The following is a 24,855-nucleotide window of genomic DNA, read 5'->3' as shown; positions in this document are numbered from 1 at the left end:
TAATTGTAAGTAGTTCACTTATAATAGTGTTTTTCTAGGTGTGAGTTCCTCTATAAGCTATCATGTATTTTTAAATAGAAAACTTAAAATTAAGAATATTTTCAACTTGATTTAACAGGCTTGATGGTAAAAAGGGTTTACTAAGACAAATTTTTATTTCCTGTTCACATCCTGAAAATTATGACCTACTTAAATTATTTTTAAAATTTTTAAATGAAAATTTTTAGATAGACTTCATTGAAAATAATTTAACCTTTTCCTTTTAAAGAATGCTTACTGTGTGTTTGATAAAATTATTAAACCACCTGGTCCACAGTATCTCATTACTTAAAAGTCAGGAAATTACATTTTGGCCATATTTTAGATAGTGGTAAGTTATGCCATAGTGTTGAATATAAAAAAAAAGTTAAACATGGTCCCCGATGTAGGTAAATTTACATTTTTGTGTGGTATGCAAGTGGAGAAAATGAGATACTATTAAAAAGTTGGATAAGGTTTCATTGCAAAGCTGTAAACTCTATCTTGAAGGGATAGTACACATTTATCAAAAGAACAGCAAGCACATCCAAAGGTACAGTGTTTCAACACACTTTATAATAGTTCCTCTAGCAATTAGAAGCAAATAATGCAATCTAGCTACAACTTCGTGTTGTATCTGTGGGCAAAGGCAGAGCCAGGAAATGAGTTTGGAAGGACAACTTGAGAGTAGAATCAAAGAGCCCACATGACATTTTATAGAGCTTGAACCTAACTGCCTTGTAGGTAGCAAAATGATGGAAAGGAGATCGAAAAGTGTGAGCAGTGAGGTGGCAGTTAGAGTGAAAGAAATAATGGGGCATAGTCTACCTTAGCGTGGAGAAATGTAGAAGAGATTATATATGGAGGGCGTACACTGTTTACTCATCCCTTCCAATCTCCTCAACCCTTCCCATACAACTCTCACCCTGCTCCCACCAAGAAGACAGGAAATTGAGGACAGGGTGTGATTCTGGTAAACTCTTCTTTAACTGATGGGGATTATAATGTGTCTATGTTTTAACGAATTTTAATGGAAACTTACTGTATAATAAGTCTATTAACTACCAAAGGACAGGAAATGTTTTACAAGCAAAAATGACTGTGATTCAATCAGTGTCATTTTTCACTGCATGCTGAAACTTTTAATGTGAATTATTTGGTCCTCAAATGATGGCCTGATTTTGCTGTAGGGTCATATATGTAAAAGTGAAAGGATATTTCATTAATTAATTTAACAAATGATTACATGTCTTATTAGGTTCTAATTATGTTAGAGGCGATTTTCAGGTTTGTCAGAATTTAAGAAATAAAGCAGAAGTTGAAATAGGAAAGTTTGTAAAAATCACAATTCTCTCTCTATGTGTGTGTGTGTGTGTGTACACACACACACACACACACACATATATATATACACACCATGAACCAACACTGTAACCAGGAACAAGTGGCCAGGGTAAAAATGCCTTTGCTTTGCAACCATCTCTCTTATTTTGCTGCACAGGGAGATCATAGGAGCCCAAACAGCAGAAAGAAAAATTACTCTTTATTCTGCTTTCTGTCCCACTCCTGTCACACAGCTCTGCTAAAATTAGTAAAATCTCCCTTGCAAGGGTATATGGTCACAGCGGTGTCCTGACAAAGCTTTGCTATTGTTAATGCAGCAAAAATGTCACACGCAGACGAATACTGCACCAGCACTTCCCATTTCCAGTTTTTTTTAAAGGGCAATGGAAAGTGAAGCCTTTTCTCATTCTTTTTCATTTTTGACCTTTGTGATTCTTATGCTTATCTAATATCATTTGTGTGGTGTCACGAGATTGGTGTCGTGATGGGCTTTTCATTTGATACTCACTTTTTAAGCCTCAAGCTATGTTTCAGTGTGGCAAAAAAATAGAATATTTTTTAAATATTGTATTTATACTACATTGATAATAAAGTAATACATATAATCAGTGTTAAATTTCATAAGTGTTGTATTTAAATCAAATTGTATTATAACGTTTTATCCTTAGAATTAATTTTGATAACTTCACTATTTCAAAGGACTGGATAATATTAAATTTTTTACATCTATTCTTTTTTTGTTTAAATGAATTAAAACATATTTGTTTTTCAATGCAGATTTGAGTTCTGTGAACCTGCATTTGTGGTTGGCAATTGCCTCCAGATAGCATCTGACAGTCATCAGTATGATCGAATTTATTGTGGAGCTGGAGTCCAGAAAGATCATGAAAACTACATGAAAATATTGCTCAAAGTTGGAGGCATTCTAGTCATGCCTATAGAAGATCAGGTAACTTCACTGTCTTTTTGCTTAATGGCACAGGAGACAGATACATTAGTTTAAGATGGGAAATGTAACACCAGTAGAGGTACATACAATTTTTAAAGAAGATACTGTTTATAGATCTATGTACATTAAAAAAAAAATGGAATGGACTCAGCTATTTAACCAAAACAGATACAGAAAAGATCCCTGTACTGCTGTTAGAAGAAACTTAGTCTTTCACCCAAGCTTAGCTACTATCTGTGGTACAGTCATCTCCCTTAAGCTTGGTTTCACTCTTCATAGTCTCAGTTACCTGTGGCAACCATGGCTCAAAATATTAAAGGGAAATTCTGGAAATAGATAATTCCTAAATTTTAAGTTGTGCCACATTCTGAGTAGCATGAGGAAATCTTGAGCCTTCCCACTCTGTCCTGCCTGGGACATGAATGATCCCTTTGTCCAGCATATATATTCTCACTGTATATACAACCTACCCTGGAGTCACTTAGTAGCCATCTCAGTTATCAGATTGACTATTTGAGTATTGCCTGTGTTCCACTTATTTTACTTAATAATGGCTCCTAAATGTAAGACAGTGCTGCCGGCAATTTTGATAGGCCAAAGAGAAGCCATAAAGAACTTCCATTAGGTGTAAAGGTGAAGGTTCTCAACTTAGTAAGATGTATTATCTCACACTATCACAAGAATAAGGGTGAGTATAGTATAATAAGGTACTTTGAAAGAAAGACCACATTTATATAACTCTTATTACAGGATGTTGTTATAATTCTGTTTTATTAGTATTGTTAATCTGTTACTATGAATATAGATTAAACTTTGTCATAGTTATGTATGTATAGGAAAAAAATAGTGTGTATGAGTTTACTATCCGTGGTTTCAAGCATCATCTGGGAGTATCAGAACTATCCCCTGTGGATAAGGGGGGATTATGACATTGGCCAAGCTGCTCCCTCCTTTACTTTTCTCACCTGGAGGTGTTCAGTTGAATGTGATGCTCTCTAATAGCTGCTCAGTTTCCAGTGTTTTTTAATGTATTTGAAGATCTAATAAAAGAAATCCTATTGGGGGTTTGGTTTGGATTGCTTAACTCTATTAAAGAAACAAATCTTTCAGTTCTCATTTAGTACTACATGGACTCATCTTAACATATTTTTCAGCTCTTTGCCTGCCTGTAATTTGAAATTATGAGGTAAAACAAATGTATGAAATACTAATTTATTTAGAAAATAGCTGGATCTTTCAAAAGCCAATTACTTTAAAAATTTATAAAAATGCATTTCAAAAAATTCATAGATTAATGCAAAATTGAAATGTTTAAAACATCATGTGGTTTGTATGGTAGAAGATAGATCGTCTAAGATAATTAGGACTTAGCATGACATTTTAGAGTTTATGTGTCTTGTACGTTCCTTATTATTTGCATCTCAGTGGATTTTTCCATTAGTATGCACTGTGCAAATTTTTTGTCAGTTATTAAGAGAGCAAAATATAAAAACACATATAGGAAAATATTCCTGGAAAAATGTTGTTACTTGAATGTTTCCGGAATTGAGACTCCAGATGAACAAACTTTTTCTGTTTTCCCTTAAAGCTACATTTTCAGATATTTAAATTATTGCTTCCCATTGGTGTTTTATCAAATATTTATTATATACTATTATACTAATATAAAATAAAATGATTTTTATAATATAAATTCAAGATACTAATTTGATTAAGCCATGTACTGGGCTATTAATACTTTGCCAAGGAATGGTGATGGGTGTTTCCTGAGGGAGCACAACTTCTAGTCCCTTTATGACTAATTACATTTAACAGTGACATACCAAGTTGAGATTAGTATTAGAATTTATATTTTATTACCATCCTGGAAGATCATGAAGTTGACTCATTGGTACAATAATCAAAACATAGTTTTATTAATATAATGCATTAACCAAACAACTGAATCTATGTTAGACATACAAGATCTGTCCAGAAGGTATCTAGCCATGTAATATGAAAAAGACATTTATTGAAGAAGATATAAGATACACAAAACATTGTACATAGGACAGTGACACCTCAGTCCCCTTCAAGGTAGGCAGGCACCTTGGGACCTCACGCAGTTCTCAGTCGCCATCAGCTGCCTGTCCTAGTTTCCCAAATCTCATTGATAGTCTGAAATTTCTTCCATTTCAAAGGTGATTTTAGTTTTGGGAAAAGCTAGAAGTTGCAGGCCACCAAATCTGGGTTGTAGGGGGCTGAGTCACCTGGGTGATTTGATGTTTTGCCAAAAAAATCTGCATAGGATGTGATGTGTGAGCAGGTGCGTTGCCTCATGATGAAGCTGCCAGTCACCAGTTGCCCATAACTGTGGCCTTCTAAAACACCCGAATAGTTTCTGCAGAAAAATGTTCAAGTTTAAGGCAAAATTTGATACAGATTCATTGCTACACTCACTCAGTCATTTTGAATGTGATGGCCACACAGTATACATGCTCACTCAGTGGTATCTACCACCCCCACTGACTACTACGGTCGTCATTGTTCATGTACGCTCCTTCCAGTCCAATCTCCTTGGCTGCCAGGTTACGTTGATGTTGTGCGGGTGTGTTCTAGTTTTATTAACAATGGCGGGACTTTTTCCAGGCATTGTATTTTGGGAACCATTGGCAAGTGTTGATTGGAATTAATATACCTAGAAACCATGAGACCCCAGATGTAATATGCAGAGATGCTTGGCCAATTTGGATATTCCATTTTCATTGAAATAATCTATCTTGAACAGCCACAATTTGTGATTCCTTCTCTATTATTTCATAGTAAATATTTAAATGAAAGTAATTCGGTTGTATTTATATAAAATAATCATATAGTAATCACTGGCAATTATTTAAAACAAAATTGTGACTGTAAGGCAGTCACATTTATCGAATTAAGCTATTTTGTTTCTTCTTTCCTCTAAATAGTTAACACAGATTATGCGAACTGGACAAAATACTTGGGAAAGTAAAAATATACTTGCTGTTTCATTTGCTCCACTTGTGCAGCCAAGTAAGAATGATAATGGCAAACCAGATTCTGTGGGACTCCGTAAGTAACTGTTAGTCTTTTCAAATTGAACTGTGACTTCACCTCTGGTGCTTGGGATTTAGTGGACTGTACAATTATGAAAAATTAAATAAATATGCAGAAATGGATTCAATGGATTTATTCACTTTTTTAACTTTTATTTTTTAATATATTTTCTTGATTATGCTCTTACAGTTGTCCCATTTTCCCCTTTTTTCCTCTCTGCCCTATATACCCCTCCCACTTGCAATCCCCCCACTTTAGTTCATGTCCATGGGTCATACATATAAGTTCTTTGGCTTCTACATTGCCTATACTTTCTTAACCTCCTCCTGTCTATTTTGTACCTACCATTTATGCTACTTATTCCCTCTACCTATTCTCCCTTTCTCCCCCTCTCCTTCCCTTGCTGATAACCCCCCATGTGATCTCTATTTCTGTGATTCTGTTCCTGATCTAGTTGTTTGCTTAGTTTGTTTTTGGTTTTGATTTTTAGGTTCATTTGTTGATAGCTGTGAGTTTGTTGCTATTTTACTGTTCATATTTTTTTATCTTTTTCTTAAATAAATCCCTTTAACGTTTCACATAATAAGGACTTAGTGATGATGAACTCCTTTAACTTGACCTTATACAGGAAACACTTTATCTTCCCTTCCATTATAAATGATAGCTTTGCTGGATAGAGTAATCTGGGGTGTAGGTCCTTGCCTTTCATGACTTGGAATATTTCTTTCTAGCCCCTTCTTCACTGCAAGGTTTCTTTTGAGAAATCAGCTGATGGTCTTATGCGAACTCCTTTATAGATAATTGTATCCTTTTTCTTGCTGCTTTTAAGAGTCTCTCCTTATCTTTAGTCTTGACTAATGTAATTATGATGTGCCTTGGGGAGTGCTTCCTTGGGTCCAACTTCTTTGGGACTCTCTGAGCTTCCTGGACTTTCTGGAAGTCCATTTCCTTTGCCATGTTGGGGAAGTTCTTCTTTATTATGTTTTCAAATAAGTTTTCAATTTCTTGCTCTTCCTGTCCTCCTTCTGTCACATCTATGATTCTGATGTTGGAACATTTAAAGTTGCCCTGGGGGTTACTAAGCCTCTCCTCATTTTTTTCGAATTGTTGTTTCTTCATTCTCTTCTGGCTGAATGTTTATTTCTTCCCTCTGGTCCAGTCCATTGATTGGAGTCCTGGTTTCTTTCCTGTTGGTTTCCTTCACTCTTGGTTCCCTGTACGTTTTTCTTTATTTCACTCTTCATAACCTTCACTTTTTCCTCTATTTTGCAACCATACTCAACCAATTCTTTGACCATCCTAATTACCGGTATTTTGGACTCTGCATCTGATAGGTTGGCTGTCTCTTCGTTGTTTAGTTGTATTTTTTTCTATAGCTTTGATCTGTTCTTTCATTTGGCCCACTTTTTTTTTTTTAATAAAGGCCCTACCTTGTATCAGACACTGTTAGCTGCCTTCATGAAAACATGAAAAGAGGCAAGTCAGACAAATGAACTTATTAATCTTAGTTGTAAAATTATTAATTATTGTTATTTAGTGGCATTCTTTTCCCTACAGAGGGAGAGCAAACATAGGAGCCTTTATTTAGACTAAAAAGAGCTTGGTTATATTAAGACCAGAAGTAAGTTTTAGTTAAAGCTCATTGGCTATGCTGTAAAACAGTGATTTTTCAACCAGTGTGCTGCAAGAATTTTTTAAAACATGCAAAACTTGACTGTTTATTCAGGGGCACTGACCTGTTATTCCTTAGATTGTCAAATAAAAAAAATAACAAGAGCCAGCACCATTGCCATCTGTTGTGAATGAGTCAGAATTATACCTAATATTTTTTTGTCAGATTGGGAAAAAAATATATTTTTTGGTGTGCTGCAGAAATTTAGTTACTGGTTTATATGTGCTATGAGAATCACTGCTGTAGAGGATAGATTATACAAGACTTTTGGGGGGGTGAGGGGAGAAAAACAGTCTCTTTATTAATGTACAAAAACATTGAGCTTTACTACCCAATACTATGTTGCTTTTATCTTCAAGTCAGAGATGGAGGTGGGTGCTAATGTACACTTTTCCTTTTGCTTTTTTTATGTGTGTATACTTCATTCATTCATTCATTCATTTTTTATTATTATTTTAAACATTTTTTAATTGTTGTTCAAGTACAGTTTTCTGCCTTTTCCCTCCACTCCTCTCTACTGCCCCGGCCCTCCCCACCTCTCTTCCCTGTTTCCACCCACCCTTGTTATTGTCCGTGTGTCCTTTATAATTTTCTGCAAACCCTTCACCCTTTTTCCCTATAATCCCCTCCCCTCTGGTCACTGTCAGCCTGTTCTCAATTTCAATGATGACAACAAGAAGTGTTGGAAGAGTTGTGGAGAAAAGGGAACCCTAGTGCACTTTTTGGTGGGATTTCAGACTGGTACAACCACTATGGAAAACAGTATGGAATTTTCTCAGAAAACAAAAGGATCTGCCTTTTGACCCAGCAGTTCCACAGCTGGGATTATAGCCTAAGAACCCTGAAACACCAATCCAAAAGAACCTTTGCACCCCAATGTTCATAGCAGCACAATGTACAATAGCCAAATGCTGTAATAGCTAAGTGCTATTTACAATAACTAAGTGTCCGTTAGTAAATGAATAGATCAAAAAACTATGGTACATTTACACCTTGCTATTCTATGCAGCAGAAAGAAAGAAGGAGCTCTTAGGACAGCATGAAAGGAACTGGAGAGCATTATGCTAAGTGAAATAAGCTAGGCTGTAAAAGACAAATACCATATGATCTCACCATTAACAGGAACTTAATCAACAAAACAAACAAGCAATCAAAATATAACCAAAGACATTGAAATATACAAGGCTTTTATACTTGAGGAGAGAGTCGGTGTTGATGTGGTTAGAGTTAGGTAGGAAAATAGTAGATTATATAGATGTTGGTGAAGAAAAAAGATAATAAGGTTTTTTTAAGCAGCTAGCTAAGTGATAATACCATTTATTGGTGTTTGGAAAACTGGAGGTAGAATAATTTGGAACTAGGTGGAGGAAGATCAGACATTTTATTTTGGCCATGTCTGAGTTTGTGTTAGCATTATAAATGTCAGATAGTCAAGTGGGTGTATACCTACTGCATGAAGGAGGTATTGAGTTGAGCATCCTGAACAGAAAGATGGCATTTTAAGCTATGAGAATGAATGAGAAAAGTTAGGGGGAATAGAGATATAGAGAGGAGGTGTTAAGATTGGACCTGAGTCAACCAAATTCAGAGATAAAACAGAGAAAGATGTATTGGCAAAGGAGGGGTCAAAGGGAGGACATGGTGTCCACAGTGTGTTGAAAACCAAGAAAGCAAAATATTTCAAAAAGGAGGGAGTGATCAACTTGATGAAGGTTACTGAAACCTTGAGATAGAAGGCACCATTAAGTCAAGTTTTTTATTGTAAATGAACTTTACCATAGCAGACTTATTGCTTTAATTTGATTTTTAAATGAATTTATTATATAGGAATCTGGTTTTATAGAGAGGTTCAATTTTATTTTCAGTGTGTATTTTACCGTCTTTTGAGCTATGTGATTTTTGTGTCCCTTTGGGTTGGTTTTAAGATTTATATGCAGTAGTCTTTATAAAGGGTTTGACATGTAATAATTACTTAATAAAGAGTAGTGTTGCGAGTTTGGGAGGGTCAGTAAATTACCCTTGTTTTTTCCTGCTCAAGTTTTTACCAACGGAGAGATGAATTTGGGGTCATATAGCTGAGAATTGAATTGCCAGCTTTATTTATTTACCAACCAAAGTATTTGGAAGATACAGTTTTGATCTGCCCCCTTAAATAAGAGACAGACTTACCCTTTCCATTATAGGCAGCACTGGCCAAACCTCCACCAGGTGAGCTCACCCTGTAAACAGGTGGGTGAGCAGAGCCCAATGTTTTCATTTGTAAGTACGTATCCTAATGGGAACGGGAAGGGAAAGAATGGGGCCACATATGGCCAGCTGCTTCTTACACATTCACAAACTATATACAAGCCACTCCTCCTGCTCTGGGGAGAAATGAATGTGGTGGTACAGAGAGACCCACACCGCTCTTTGGTGCCGCATTCTGGGAGTGTCACTGGCATGGGGGTCTCGTCTGGGAGAGGGCTCAGCAGCAATTCTCCTGCAGCAGGAGCTGCCAGCAGAGGAGGCACATTGAACATTGTATGGAGTTGTACAATTCATAAATTCTGACACAGTGCTCTTATTTTGATCTGATTTAGAAAGAAATTAGGCAGTTCTAAAAAACTAAATTTTTTATAATTCAGAAAGTTATCAACTCTTGTTTTCAAATATATTTCTTAACGTATTCTACTTACAAAAAGGGTTTGAGTCAACTTATACAGCAAATTGCATTAAACTATTATATATGGAAAATTAAAAATAAAATAAGCATGATTAAGAATAAAAAAAAGGATTATCAAAAAGACTCATTGTATTAGAAATATGAACTTACTCTACTGGGATGTTACATTTAAACTTCACCCCAGTCTAAAATCAGAAAGAAATACATTTTAGATGTGCACTGACACCAAAAGGGACTTCTTTCTTTCTGGCACCAGAATCAAATAATTGTCACTTACATGCACATGCATTATTCAGTTATTTCACTGAAGTCTACATTTCTGGTTGACTGTATACAGCCCTCCCTACACACACACACACACACACACACACACACACATGTACATATGTGTAAATGTATATGTATAATATATACTACTATAGTTTATAGTAAACTATACTATAATTATTGAATACTTAAACTCCTTGCTAAAAGCAACAATAGTAACAAAATAAAACTATTTTTTCTATTCTGTTTTTTAAACATTGGAATTACAGTTTATAACAGTTTTGTGTAACTTACGGTAACTATTTGGAGAGTCGTAAAAAGAAGTAATGAAACAATTATCTGACATAATTTAGTTTTACAGTGGCCTAATGATAAACACAATGTGCATCATATATGACTCTACTTACATAGTTACCAGTAGATTGATTTCTACAACAATTTTTTTATTGTTCAGGTACAGTTGTCTTTGTTTTTCCTCCACCACTCCCCCCACCCCAGCCATTCCCATCTCCCATTCTTGATCCTACCCTCCTTTGGTTTTGTCCATGTGTCCTTTATATATGTTCCTGAAAAGCCTTCCCCACTTCCTCCCCACCTTAATCCCCTCCCACCTCCCCTCTGGTTACTGTTAGTTTGTTCTTAATTTCCCTGTTTTTGGTTCTATTTTGCTTGCTTGTTTGTTTTGTTGAGTAGATTCCACTTAGAGATGAGGTCATATGGTATTTGTCTTTCACTGCCTGGCTTATTTCACTTAGTATAATGCTCTCTAGATCCATCCATGTGTTGCAAAGGGTAGGAGCTCCTTTCTTTCTGCTGCATAGTATTCCATCATGCAAATGTACCATACTTTTTTGATCCATTCATTTACTGATGGGCACCTAGGTTGCTTCCAACACTTGGCTATTGTAAATCTACAACAACTATTGAAGTGTTTTACTTTGTAACTGACACTACTATAACCCTCAGTATTTCTGTTTTTATCTGACAGTTTTTCTAGTTTAGTTTCCTTTAGAAGAGTCTTGGTTGTAAATGTGGTTTTATAGTAACGTATTTTATAAATACATAGATGATGATATTCTTTAAATGAGCAATTTTATTCTTCATTTTTAAGGTTATCAACACAAAAATACACCTATATAGTTGATAAGATCTGCTGGTTGGGCTGACATTTGTAACTACTAATGTAAAGTAAGAATAAATTTGATGAAAATAAGATAGGGGAAGAGTGTAAACTTTAAAAAAAAGTCCATCATACCTCTGAAATAATTTTGGATTAAATGATCTATATAAATTTATCGAGATAATTTGGGTGGGAATGGGAAGAGGAAATGGATGATGAAGTAATATCAGCCATAAAGGATAATTGTTGAAGCTGACTGGCCAGGTATGTGTGGTTCATTATACAATTGCCTCTCTTTTTATGTATACTTGAAAGTCTAAAATAAAGAGAAAAAAGTCATCAGCTACCAAGAGCAACTTATAAACATGAATCAAAAATTAAAAAAACTTCATATAGTAATATGCACAGAATGAAAAAAAATGAAAATTGCTTATCAAAGTTTAATAAGATATATGGAGAATATGAACAAGTTTTACTTTTGTTTAAATAGCTTCTAACCCTGAATGGTGTGGCTCAATGTCCTGTAATTAAAGGGTTGTGGGTTTGATTCTTGGTGAGGGTACATACCCTACATTGTGGGTTTGGTCACCCATCCCAGAGTGTATGATCTCTGGTCTGGGCGCATATGGGAGGCAACCAATCAGTGCTTTTCTCTAGCATCTATGTTTCTCCCTTCCTCTCTTTCCAAACACAATGAAAAAACGTCCTCTGGTGAAGATAAAAATAAATAAATAAATAGTTTTCTGTTCAGAGAACATTTTATAATTATAGAGAGTTAAATTATGAAAGAATGTTAGTACAAACAATAACTTTAAAAAGTACATGTGCAAATCCTTTACCAAATGTATTTTGTAGCTGTGAAATTGCTCGTATGGAAAGTTAACTAAAATGTAGTAGTTATAACTGTTCTCAAATTCATCACTGATTTTTATTCAAATTAAAATCATATATATACATTTATATGTATGTTATATGTACAAATATATAAATATATGCTTTTAATATGGATATTACATATTTATGTATAATATATAAAACAAAATATGTGTTAAATTTATATATGTTTATATAGATTTGTATGTATACATTTAATATGTATTTTTATGTATGCAAGTACATATAAATATTTTTGGTATAAGATATTTTATGAATAATGATACACCACTTAAGGTTCAGGGCAGGCCTGTCAGAAGAGGTAAAGGAGAAAAATGGTACACCAGCCCACTAATGGTAAACCCTATTTTCTCTATATACCACTTGCCAATCCTTCTTGCAGGTGCAGGTTGTCACCCATGTTTCTGACAGCCTGGCTGTAAATTAGAGGTTCCCATGACCCCCTCCTAGAGTTTGATCATTTGTTAGAGTGGCTCACAGAGCCCAGGAAAACAGTTTACTTATTAGATTATTGGATTTATAAAAAGATCCAACGTAGGAACAGCCAGATGGAATCCGTGTGTAAGGCAAGGTGTGTGAAAATGACTTAGAGTTCCACGCCTTCCCAGAGTGTGCCACTCTCGTTGCACCTTCACGTGTTCATCAGCCCAGAAGCTTTCTAGGTAGTTGGTTTCCCCTGGCAACCAGCTCAGCATCCTTACGGGTTTATCAAAAGGCACGTTATAAATGTAAATTCAGGTGGAACTTTTTATGAACAACAAAAGATACTTTTTTCACCTTTATGATCTTATCATTTAGGAAATTTCAATTGTTTTAGAAGTTCTGTGTCAGGAATGGAAAGCTAAATGTACAATTCTTATAAATCACAGTATCACAAGGCACAAAATTGACTTTGTAAATTATGGTACTATACTACATTGAGTCGTAGAAGTTGTTTTTATAGGTGTAAAATGGCAAAAAGTAATTGGTTTGGGGGTTTGACCTAAATATAAAATGCCTTTTTCAATCTTTGCTTACCAATGAAGATGAAAGTGCTGACTGCTAGGTTCTTATAAAATCTGTATAGAGGATGTCTTTTGGGAAACAAGTGGAGAGTACCTGTGAATATTAGAGATAACCTTAATTGTGATTACAGAGTGAAAGCTTCAATTCAAAATAAGATTTTATGGCACTCACAATTAGTATTGTTTGGTTCATTAAATCTTTATAACTGGAAGCATTAGAAACAAGGGAGTGTCAAAGAGTAGAAAATTTGGGGGATTTTTGAATAGGTAAGGTTGAAAGTTATTTAAAAGTTACTGTTCCGTGCAGAATGACTTAGAGATGAAGCAGTTGTGGATGCTATTTTAATACTTCTGAGTTTTAAAAACTGTTAAAGTTAAGTCTGAATCCTTTTCTACTCTGGATCTACTTGTTTCTTTATGAAGTTCAGGTATTCTGACAGTTTAGGATTGAAAGGTTCATCATTATAAGAGTGTCCCTGGAATAGCAGCCAGTGTTGGCAAGGGAGGAACATAATTAAGGTGTCAAAAGAGAACATCAGTTGTAACGTGAGAGAGGCTGAAGAGTGAAGACCAGCTGAGGAGACTAATTATAGCTTCTGTTTCTTAGCTCCTTTATTAGCATCCTAAACTCTGAAGAGATTTTTTCCCATCCTCGCCTTCTGCAGAGCTCCCTCAAGCTTATGCCTTTCTTCTCTGTTTATACAGTCCCTTGGGTGCTATCTGGTCATTGTCTGTCATGGTGGGCTGATGACTCCCAGATTTCTGTCTCCAGCCCTGACCTTGCCCCTGAGTCCCACAGTCATCATTTTTTTCCTGTTACCATTTAGTCCTCTTACACCCCACTTCCCCTCACAATCACTTTTTTCCTCATTCTCTTTGTCCCTTATCCCCCCCTTAGATGTCATCCTGCTCTCTATGAATCTTTCACTGTTTTGCTTGTTAGTTTAGTTTGTTCATTAGATTCCACATGGGAATGAAATTATATGGTATTTGTCTTTCTCTGACTGGCTTAGTTCACTTAGCATAATGTTCTCTGGGTCCATCCATGCTGAGTAGTATTCCATTGTGTAAATGCCCTATAGTTGTTTTATCAGCTCACTTACTGATGGACACTTGGCTGCTTCCATATCTTGGCAATTGTAAATAATGCTGCAGTGAACATAGGGGTGCTCATGCTCTTTTGAATCAGTGGTGGTAGGAAAGGAGCATAGCCTTTGCAGTCAAATGCTTGCATTCAGGTTCTAACTCATGTCACTTAGGCTCTCCATGATCTTGAGCAAGTTATTTAACCTCTCCTCTACTTCACTTTCCTCATTTAGCCTTGAGTTATTACATAGAAAACATTGAAATGGTAACTGATATATCATTGTTGTTACTATTCCTAAAATTTCCATTTTGGATTTCAGATTTAACAAAAATAAAACAAACCTTTTATTTTCTTCTTCCCAAATTATGCTTCATCTTTGTTATGTTAATAATTGGCATTAGCGTCTTCTAGTTGGTCAAAAATCTCTCACAATCAGCCTCTGTTCATCCTGTCTTCAAAATATATTCTAAATTTGTCCACTTCTCTCCATCTTTATTGCCACTCTCCCCTACTCCCATGTCCATTGAAGTGTGGTCACATTTCACAGGATTATTGGAGTGTTCCAGATGACCTCCTGCCCCTTCTCTTTACAGTCTACTCCACAGAGGAACCATAGTGTCAGTTTCATTGCATTATAACTTTTGCCCTCTTAAAATCCTTTAATAGCTGCATGGCAAATACATTGCACATTCTTTACCAAGGCCTTCAAGACCACGCATGATCATATCTCTTACTCTTTTCTTCCTGCTCCAAACTAGCCTTTATTCAGCTCTTTGAACATGCTAAGCTCATTTACCTCTAAGGGCTTTGATGTTCACTTTGCTCTCAGATATTTACATGGTTGTTTCCTGATGTCATTTAGATCCTAGCTCAAACATGACTTCCTCAGGGAGATTATTTTCAACTACTTTCGTAGTAGAAGGTAGCTATACTCCATATTATTTTCTACATCATTGGTGGTTTTTTCATATTTCCTAGGCTTTGTTTTTAATAATTATTTTAATCTACTCATCCCCCAAATATATACTCTCCATAAGACTAAAGAGTTTCTTAGTCTAAATCATCCTCTCTATGTACCTCTCTATGTATTAAATAAATGAATTCTTTACTAATACCTGGCATATATTTTAACACATAGTTGTTACATGAAAAGTAACTTGATGGACAGTTTTGGGAGGTAGAGTGGTATTTTATACATTTTAACATATAAGGGAGCACATTTCATACCTGTTGTTACTTAACCATGTTCACAAAACTAGTCATTGGCAGAAATAGGACTTGAACTCAAAAATTTTATGCTCTTTCAGTTTTCACCTCATATAGTTGGTGGCAGGTCCAAACAAGAAAAAGAAAAGTAAAAAAAAAGGTTTCTAGCTGAACATACCCAATATAGCTCTCTGGAATTTCTTTTTCATTTCAGGTTTCAGAAGAGAGTTGAAAAAAGACAATTTAAAAAAAATATTATTTCTTCACATATAATAGGTATATGCTAAGGGATCTTTGAATCAGTTAGGTCTCGTCATACCCTTGGGTTTTTGAAAAAACATAGCTGCTATTACAGGGTGTATCTAGTTGGTCATTGGGCATAGGCCAGGGCATAAAGGGCATGGTGTGAAGAACACAGGAAGCCATCTATACTACTTATTCTCTGTACCTTCCCCCCTCTCCTTTGTTGCTAACCCTTCAGAGGGAGGGCAAGAATAGTATGGGAAATGTAAAAGCTAAAGAACTTAAGACACATGGACATGAACTAAAGGAGGGGAATGTGGGAGGGAGAGGATGTGCAGGGTCGAGGGGAAAGAAGGGGTAAATGGGACAACTCCAATAACAATCAATAAAATATATTTAAAAATTAATAAAAATAAATCTTAACAAAAACAAAACAAAAAAGAACATGAAACATACTGTGAGCCATGTGTAGGATGATGTACAATGCAAAGCTGGTGCTACAGGGCTTCTTGGGGGCCACAAAGAGGATATGCGAGAGCTCCTCCCCTTCTAGAGCTCACAGAATGATGACAAAGACAGACAATATATGAATAACTAAACACAGCAGCATTTCAAATGCTGTAACAAAAAGCTTTGGATGGGAGGCATTGAAAAAAGAGAACCAGAAGTAAAGAAATGAAAAACGAATGATGACTGGCTGGTGTAGCTCAGTGAATTGAGCACGGGCCTGCGAACCAGACAGTCGTTGTTCGATTCCCAGTCAGGGCACATGCCTGGGTTGCAGACCAGTTCCCTGCAGGCCAGTTCCCAGCAGGGGACACATGAAAGGCAACCATACACTGATGTTTCTCTCCCTCTCTCTTTCCCTTCCCCTCTAAAGATAAATAAATAAAATCTTAAAAACGAATGATGAAGATTTTTTAATGCTGTTCAACTGTGGAAGATTATGTTTTATTTAGTTTAGGTATTTGAGAAGTATCCTTGATAATAGTTTTATTTTTACAGGAATGGAAACTAGGAGAAAAGAATTTTAGGTGGGGACTAGAGAATTTATTTATGTATAAGATGTTGGAGCAGGCTTCCAAGAAGAGAGTATATGGTTCTAGGGCTTATGCGTTTATAGATCTGTGAAAGATGGGAGTGAAGCAGAAAGGGTATGTTCCAATTCTGATGCATTTGGTAGAAGTAAACATCAATAACTTACAGAAATCTTTAATGTTTCTTCAAATTAACAAGTGTTTCTTTACAGCATTTCTGGTGGCCCTTTCCATATGAACCAGTTCTAATTGTTGACTTACAGAAAGATAGAAACTCTGTGTGTACGTGCACACACCAGCTTTAGAGCTTATACATGGGCATCTGTTCAAATATGCCTTTATTTGGGTTTTCTAAATAGATTTTTTTCAACATCAAAAAATATAGAACATATGTAGGGTAAAATCTCTCTACTATTCTTGTCACCTAGCTAGTTAATTCTCAGGTACTCTGTTTATAAGTTCTTATTTTCCCTTCCAAAGAATTTTTATGAAGATACAAAGAGTCACATTCAAATCTATACATATAAACCTCTGCACTGTCCACTGTCCTCAGTGCTTAGAATGGTGCTTGGCATAGTAAACACCTTGAAATCTTTGTTAGTTTGAAAGTCAGAGTTTTTAAACCTGCTGTTCTCTAACATTGCCAGGAAATGCATGTTTTGTTTTGTGAAGAAATTAATAATATGTTTTTTTTGTGTGTATGTGTTTTATAGCCCCCTGTGCAGTGAGGAATCTACAGGACTTGGCTCGTATTTACATTCGACGCACGCTTAGAAATTTCATAAATGATGAGATGCAAGCCAAGGGGATTCCTCAGAGGGCTCCACCCAAAAGGAAAAGAAAGAGAGTTAAACAGAGAATTAACACTTATGTATTTGTTGGTAATCAGCTTATTCCTCAGCCTCTAGACAGTGAAGAGGATGAAAAAATGGAAGAAGATAGCAAAGAAGAGGAAGAGAAAGACCACACTGAAGCCATGAAACCAGAGGAACCACCTCAGAATTTACTGAGAGAAAAAATCATGAAGCTCCCCCTTCCTGAATCTTTAAAAGCTTACTTGACATATTTTAGAGATAAATAACTTAAATCACAAAGAAAGAATGCCTACTGATAATTCCTTTAGTCTTGAAAGTGTAGCTTTTGTTAGAAGTTAGAAGAGAGAGAAATCTTTCTTTTATCAGAGTGAATTATAGTGGGGGGAAAAAGTATAACTTGTTTCTGTCTTAGTAATAAAAATTATGTATTCAGTGATTAAAAAGAATCCCTTTTATAAAATATATTTTTCTTTAAATCTTGGAAAAATTGCTGTTTTAACTCAGAGTGACTTCAAGAGTGGAATGCAACAGTAGTCAAGGCTTTGTGTACTGTGCATCTTTTTCTGATTCATTACAGATTTGTAGTAGTGAGAGTTAGACTTAATTTTATATAAGGTTAAATGATTATTAAGCATATATAATCATATTTGAATTACAGTTATTTGCCTTTCCTCTATGAAAACTTTCTTATCGAATAAAGAAATTAAATGCTTTGTAGACCCACTTACCTTCCTTTTTTTTGCATTCACTGTTGCTGAGTTACTATAGATGTATTCCGGGCAGATTATGAGTGCAATAACAATACAGCTATTGAATAATTTAGCTTTAAAAAAAAGTTCCATGGAATTCAACAGCACTGCTACTTTTGCTTTTGAATCTATTGCCAAAAGACATGGGGAAAATACCTGCTTCTCTCATAGAGATTTGAAGAGCACACGTCAAGTGACTATTAAAGTAACAAGTATATGCTTAATACAATTCTTAATTTGTATGGACCCTTTACATTTTCAGTATTTAAAAACAATGAAGTTATATTACTCTCTGGAGTTTTAGAAGATAGCATATTTAGGATTGTTGTTTCTATAGTCCACTGTATAAAGAATTCGGTTTTAAAAAAAATCCATTGTTCTATATGACTGTTGATAGCACAGTGAGTGAATGAATAGGCATGAGTGATGGCCAGTTCTGGACCATGCTTAGTAGCAGGACCAGAGCAGATTTGGTTAGCTGGTGCACTTTAGCAAATGGAACTTCTCGTTCATCTGAGTATTTATCTTTGACTGAGCTAGGCTACATCTGCTTCGAGATTTACTTTCACAGTATAAGAAATATTCACAGGAATTATATGTAGATTGCCTTTCGCTTTGATAATCTAGTTCAGAGTCATAGTATAATCTTTGGGACCTACTTTGTGCTCATTTAATTTCTTCCCGTTGTCTGTTGTTTCTTTTGATAAAATGATTTCTCTCTTTTTTTTTTTTTTGCTTAATGTCACATACTTAAAACTATCATTTGTGTTATAGCTTCTCAGTGATGATACAGGTATTTGATGCAATTTTTAGTGTCTTCATTATACCGGGGCCTGAAAGGAGTCATTCCTTATTAAGAAAGTATATAATGTAACATAGTTAGTAATTAATGTTACAAGGATTATGTATTTTTTTTAAAGGAAAAATTGAGAATATCACTATTTCCACCAGCATCACTGCTAATAGTTGATCAAATATGCTTAAGGAAACCCAATCAGTATATAGTGAAATGTTTCTTATCTCTGCAAATAGTCGACTATTAGTAATACATACATGTTTCAAAAAACTCAGTTCTGGTAATTCCAGATGTCTAAAAACAGTGTTTAAAATCAAAACATAAATTATCCCAAGTAAATTAGAATATTGTAGTCACATAAAAGATAATTTCATGGAAAGTGTTTTTATATCAGTGATTGAGACTGGGGTTACTCCACTATTTATCTCAGATGATTACTAAGCTGTTATTGTAAGGAAATGCCACATCTGATTTCTATCAAGAAAAATAGTTTCATACAATTGTCATCAATTAGAAATGTTCATCTTATTTTGAATTGAATATTAGTTTTTAGAAGTTTAATCTTGAGTTCCTGTTGCCCATGTATTTTTATCTAGCATCTGTACACACACACACACACACGCACACTCATTTTGGGAGCAGATGTTCAGATATGTAAATGTACATATTCTTAATGAGAATTTTTGTTAAGGCTAAATTTGAAGATTGACTTCAACATTTTTTATTCTGTCAACCTTGGCAAAGTATACAGTAGATTTTCATGGTTGCTTATTTTTGTCATTTAAATGTATCGTTTGTTTTTAAAACATGACTTTAAAACAAACAAATAGAAATAAAAAAGGAAAATTCAAGTGAAAAACCTTTTATGCATTAATGGGAATATAGTCAGACCTCAGTTCTCAAACATCACGGTTCTTGAACAATTTGATTCTTAAACCAGGTTGTTCACAGAAAAAATGTCTCAGTTGTCGAACAAAAGTTGGAGTCTCAATTCTCTACCTGACAACCCTTTCATGCTGATACTGGTATAATCAGTTACATGTCTCTCAGATGACAAAGGAGATAACATTTTTGAACAAATCACTTCTTGAACAGTGTTCCAGAATGAATTAAGTTCAAGAACCAAGATTCCACTGTATATTAGAGTGATTAAGAATATGTTAAGCTTGTATTTATTTTTTAATGCTTTCATATTTGAGTATAGGTAATCATGCTTTATAAGTGAAGTAGCAGCAAATAAACTCAGTTGGAAATGATGAGGAATATATTCATGTGATGTTATAGCCAGATGAAACTATAGAATTACTCTAATCCTGTCAATTATTTTGCAAGAGAAAGTAAGCCTGGGGAAGTAGCATGATTTTCCTAAATCAACTAGTTGAAGATGGCTCAAAATAGCATCCAGCACCTGATAAATCCCAAGAAATTTGTCAGTAGCACTATACTAAGAAAATAATCAAATCTATACTGCTTATTGGTCAATATATTTGGTTCTAGTAATGATAAAGGATATTGTTGCTAAAATGGCATATGTGGTGATTAAAATTAAAAACTGTAAAGGTTGGTTTCTAGCTGCCTGAGGGGAGAAAAGAAAAAAATCTCCTATGTAAAGACTTGGAAATTATTTTAAATAAACAATTGCATATAATTAAACATTTTTCAGTGGCCTGGCTTTTTTTTTTTTTTGCTTTAGAAAAGTTCAGTACACCTATAGCTATGTGCTGAGTTATGGTTGTCTGTATTTGGATATCTAATTTCCTTTTGGCTATTGCCACATCTGGAGACTTGGGTTTTGAAATTTTTTTAAGTATTCAGTAGATATGAAGGGTACTTATGGATTTAAAGTACAAGGATAATCCCAAGACATTATAATGTTGAGCATTGAAACAAATGTGAGTTACACATACATTTAAGAAAGATGAATAAAAGCAGTTCAGGGCTGTGGGTAGCCAGGCAGGTAGGAGCCAGGGTCAGGACACCCTTCCATTGTGCATACACATGTACACACGCACACACACGGGTAATGTAGACACACCATTTCACCTGGTGCGTATCTTTTGGATGTAGAGAAAAAAAGCAAGAGTGCCCAGAGAAAATCTACATGGACATGGGAAGAGCATACCAAGTACACAGTCGGTGGCCTTGCCAGGAACCTTTCCTCTTACCAACTTCATGAAATGATGTTGAAGAAAATGTTGTCATTCAAGGACCTACTGTGTGTGTTCCTACCATTAGATTTGACTGCTTGATTTATGATCATCTGTGTGTACCTTCCCAGTGTTGATCCCTCTCCTCTCATGGGTAACCCTTTTGTGTTTATCATGGCCTTACTTTTGCTATGGTAGCTTTATGACATGTTCACATATCTGTAAACTACATTATTGGGTTGCCCAAAAAGTCTATAGAGATTTTTCCACAAGATTAAAGACATTTTTCATTTTCACCAATAACATCATTGATTTGGGTATTTTAAGTATGTAGGTATCTCCTGTGTGCTGTAATGGTTGTAATGTCTCAGTGTGATTGCTATCAGTGTCAACTGGCCTACCTGACCGTGGAGCCTCACCCAGTGAGGAATCTCCAGCAGGACACTTTGCAGACCACTTCAGACATGTTCAGTCAGTCACAGCACCTTCTCCATACACTGCACAAATCTTTTGCTTCACTTGTGTTTTTACCTTTCCTGGAATAATAAAATGTAATATGCCAAAAATTTCTGTCTTCAACAGTAAAGTGGCTACATAAAAATTCACCAATTCTGGTAAGTTTCTTAAAATGCACCCTGATATGACAGCTCTCACAATACAGTCTAACAAAATTATTTCAAACAAAGTTTTAAAAGACAGCTAATTGCTACCAGAGCCATCTTACAGAAAAAAAACAAATGAACTTTTTGACCAACCCAGTATTGAACTTCATGCATGCTTAACTTTTTAAGTGGAATCATGCTGTATGTATCCTTTTACAATGCAGTTTTCCACTCATTACCCTTCTGAGTTTAGACCATGTTGTATATAGTTAGGTTAGTTTCATTCACAACTCACATTTTAACTCTACATTGATGGACGTTTGTTGTGCCCTCAGCTCAGTTGTGAACATTCCCCATCGTGTTTTGTAACTGTGTGCAAGAGTCTTAGTGTACATATGCAGGAGAATTACTGGGCCATGGAACATGTTTAGTAGATGGTACAAATTTGTTCCCCAAAATAGTATAACAATATATATTCCTTCTAGCAATGTTTAAATATTCCATGTTCCAGTTTTTCCATCTCCTTACCCTACAGTTGGTAGTGATTTTTACCTATTTCATAGGGGCTTATTAAGGTTTTTAAAAAATATGTATAATAATTACACTTTTATATTACCATTTAGTCCCTTATACCCTCCTGCCCACCAGCAATCACCACCCTATTGTGTATGTCCTTGAGTCCTTTTTGTGTTCAATCCCTCCATCGCCTAACCTCCCCTCCACTGGCTGTCATCTGTGAGCCTCTGTTTTGCAGTTAGTTTGTTAGATTCCACATGTGAGTGAAATCCTATGGTATTTGCATTTTTCTGACTGGCTTATTCCACTTAGCATAATGTCTCACCCATACTGTAGCAAAGGGTAAAATTTTAATTTTTACAGCTGAGTAGAATTTCATTATGTAAATATCCCATAGTTTTATCCACTCATCTATTGATGGACACTTGGGCTACTTCCATATCTTAGCAATTACAAACAATGTTGCAATGACCATGGGGGTTCTTATGTTCTTTTGAAGTAGTTCCTCCAGATATATTCCCAGAGCTGGGATTGCTGGGTCAAAAAGGAGATCCATTTTTTTAAGATTTTATTTATTTTATACAGAGGGGAAGGAAAGAAAAAAGAGGAAGAGAAATATCAATGTGTAGTTGCCCCTCAAGAGCCCCCCACTGGGGACCTGGCCTGAAACCTAGGCAAATACCCTGACTGGGAATCAAACCAGTGACCCTTTGGTTCACAGGCCAGTGCTCAGTCCACTGAGTCACACCAGCCAGGATGGCAGATTTATTTGTAATTTTTGTAGATATCTGTATACTGCTTTCCACAGTGGATGCACCAGTCTGCATTTACACCAACAGTGCAGAAGAGTTCCTCTTTCTCTATATCCTCACTAGCATGTTGTTGGATTAATTGATGATAGCCATTCTGACAGGTGTGAGATGATATCTCATTGTGGTTTTTATTTGTATCTCTCTGGTGATTAGTGATGTATGTCCTATTTGGAGAAGTGTCTATTCAGGTCCTTTGTCTTTTTACATTTTTTTCTTTATCGTCTATCTTTTAAGTACATCTCCTTATCTTTAATCTTGGGCAATTTAATCATGATGTGTCTTGGTGTGTTCCTCCTTGGATCCATCCTCGTTGGGACTTTCTGAGCTTCATGGTCTCGCATGTCTTAGTTCCTTTGCCAGACTGGGGAAGTTTTCCTTCATTATTTTGTCAAACAAGTTTTCCATTTTTTGCTCTTCCTCTTCTACTTCTGGAATCCCTATAATTTGGATGTTGGAACATTTAAAGTTGTCCCAGAGGTTCCTAAGCCTCTCTTCATTTTTCTGAATTTTTGATTCTTCATTCTGTTCCTGTTAAATGTTTATTTCTTCCTTTTGTTCCAAATCATTGATTTGAGCACTGGTTTCCTTTCCTTCACTGCTGGTTTCCTGTATGTTTTTCTTTATTTTACTTTTCATACCCTTCCCTTCTTCCTTTATTTTGTGACCATACACAATTGTTTCTGTGATCATTCAGATTACCACCAATGTTTTGAACTCTGTATCTGATATGTTGGCTATCTCCTCATCTCTTCGTTCTTTTTCGGGAGTTTTGCTCTCTTCTTTCATTTGGGCCATATTTCTTTGTCTTGGCACACCTGTTAAACATTGTAAGGGGCAGAGCCTTAGATATTCACAAGAGCAGGGTAGCCCACTTTGTTGCATTGTGGCACTGTATGTGGGAGAGGGGTTAGAGAGAGAACAATGCCACTTCCTGGGCTCTTGCCCCACTTTCAGTCTCTTCCCTGGCTTTCCACAAGCAGACCGTGCCCTTTCTGGTGCTATTTCCTGGGTGGGTGAGCTTGTGTACATCTAGGATTCTGTAGGCCCCTGCAACAGACTCTCCTGTGAGACTGGGACTTTCTCCTGCTGCCTCGACCCCTGCAGCCAGAGGTTTCAAAGCTTTATTTCCCTGGGCTGGAACCCTGTTTTGCGTGGTCTGTCTTGATCCCAAGTTGTTTCTCCTAGCTGATCCGCTCACAGATGTGGGACCTCCCAGTCTCCAGCCATGGTCCTGCCTGACCCAGTCTGCTAGCTGCCACCTTGTTGGGTGTCCTTGCCACCCAGGCTTACCATCTCTGCCCCCCCTAACATTCTGGATGAATGTTTCTTTAACTCCTTAGCTGTGTCACTTCTGGTTGTTTTTTGTTTTTAAATTGGTTGTTATCCTTTTGGTTGTGTGAGGAAGTGAAGCATATCTACCTACTCGTCAATCTTGGCCAGAAGCCTACTAGCCTTTTGTTCTTTGCCCATTATTTTATTGGGTTGTTTGTTTTTTTGGTGTTGAGTTTTGTAAATACTTTATAAATTTTGGATATTAACCCCACATCAGATGTATTTGGTGAAAATGTACTTTCAGTCTGTGGGTTGTCTTTTTATTTTGCTGATGATTCCCTGTGCTGTGTAAAAACATTTTAGTTTGATGAAGTACCATTTGTTTATTGTTTATTTTGTTTTCCTTGCCTAGGGAAATATATCCGATAAAAAATTTCCATAAGCAATGGCTGAGATTTTGCTGCCCATGATTTCCTCTAGGATTTTTATAGTTTGGGATCTAACATTTGTCTTTGATCCATTTTGAATTTATTCTTGTGTGCGGTGTAATAAGCTGGTTTAGCTTCATTTTTCTGCATGTATTTGA

At 35.8% G+C, this 24,855-nt stretch overlaps 1 protein-coding gene across 3 annotated transcripts in view; it reads left to right on the top strand.

Moving 5' to 3' along the window:
• PCMTD1 (protein-L-isoaspartate (D-aspartate) O-methyltransferase domain containing 1) overlaps positions 1 to 20,578 on the top strand; it is an 85,288-nt gene extending 64,710 nt beyond the window's left edge. For all 3 annotated transcript variants that reach the window (XM_053660824.1, XM_053660825.1, XM_037133544.2), the window contains 3 exons: positions 2,140 to 2,311; positions 5,260 to 5,383; positions 17,274 to 20,578. In XM_053660824.1, the coding sequence (XP_053516799.1) occupies positions 2,140 to 2,311; positions 5,260 to 5,383; positions 17,274 to 17,641 (664 nt within the window). In that variant the 3' untranslated portion in view covers positions 17,642 to 20,578. The remainder of the gene's footprint in view (positions 1 to 2,139; positions 2,312 to 5,259; positions 5,384 to 17,273) is intronic.
• The last annotated feature ends 4,277 nt before the right edge of the window (positions 20,579 to 24,855 follow it).

The sequence above is a fragment of the Artibeus jamaicensis genome, unplaced genomic scaffold (assembly GCF_021234435.1).
Source record: "Artibeus jamaicensis isolate MK-2021 breed Jamaican fruit bat unplaced genomic scaffold, CSHL_Jam_final scaffold_916, whole genome shotgun sequence".
NCBI lineage: Eukaryota > Metazoa > Chordata > Mammalia > Chiroptera > Phyllostomidae > Artibeus > Artibeus jamaicensis.
The sequence above is the reverse complement of the archived record's forward strand: the minus strand, read 5'-3'. Positions and strand labels throughout refer to the sequence as shown.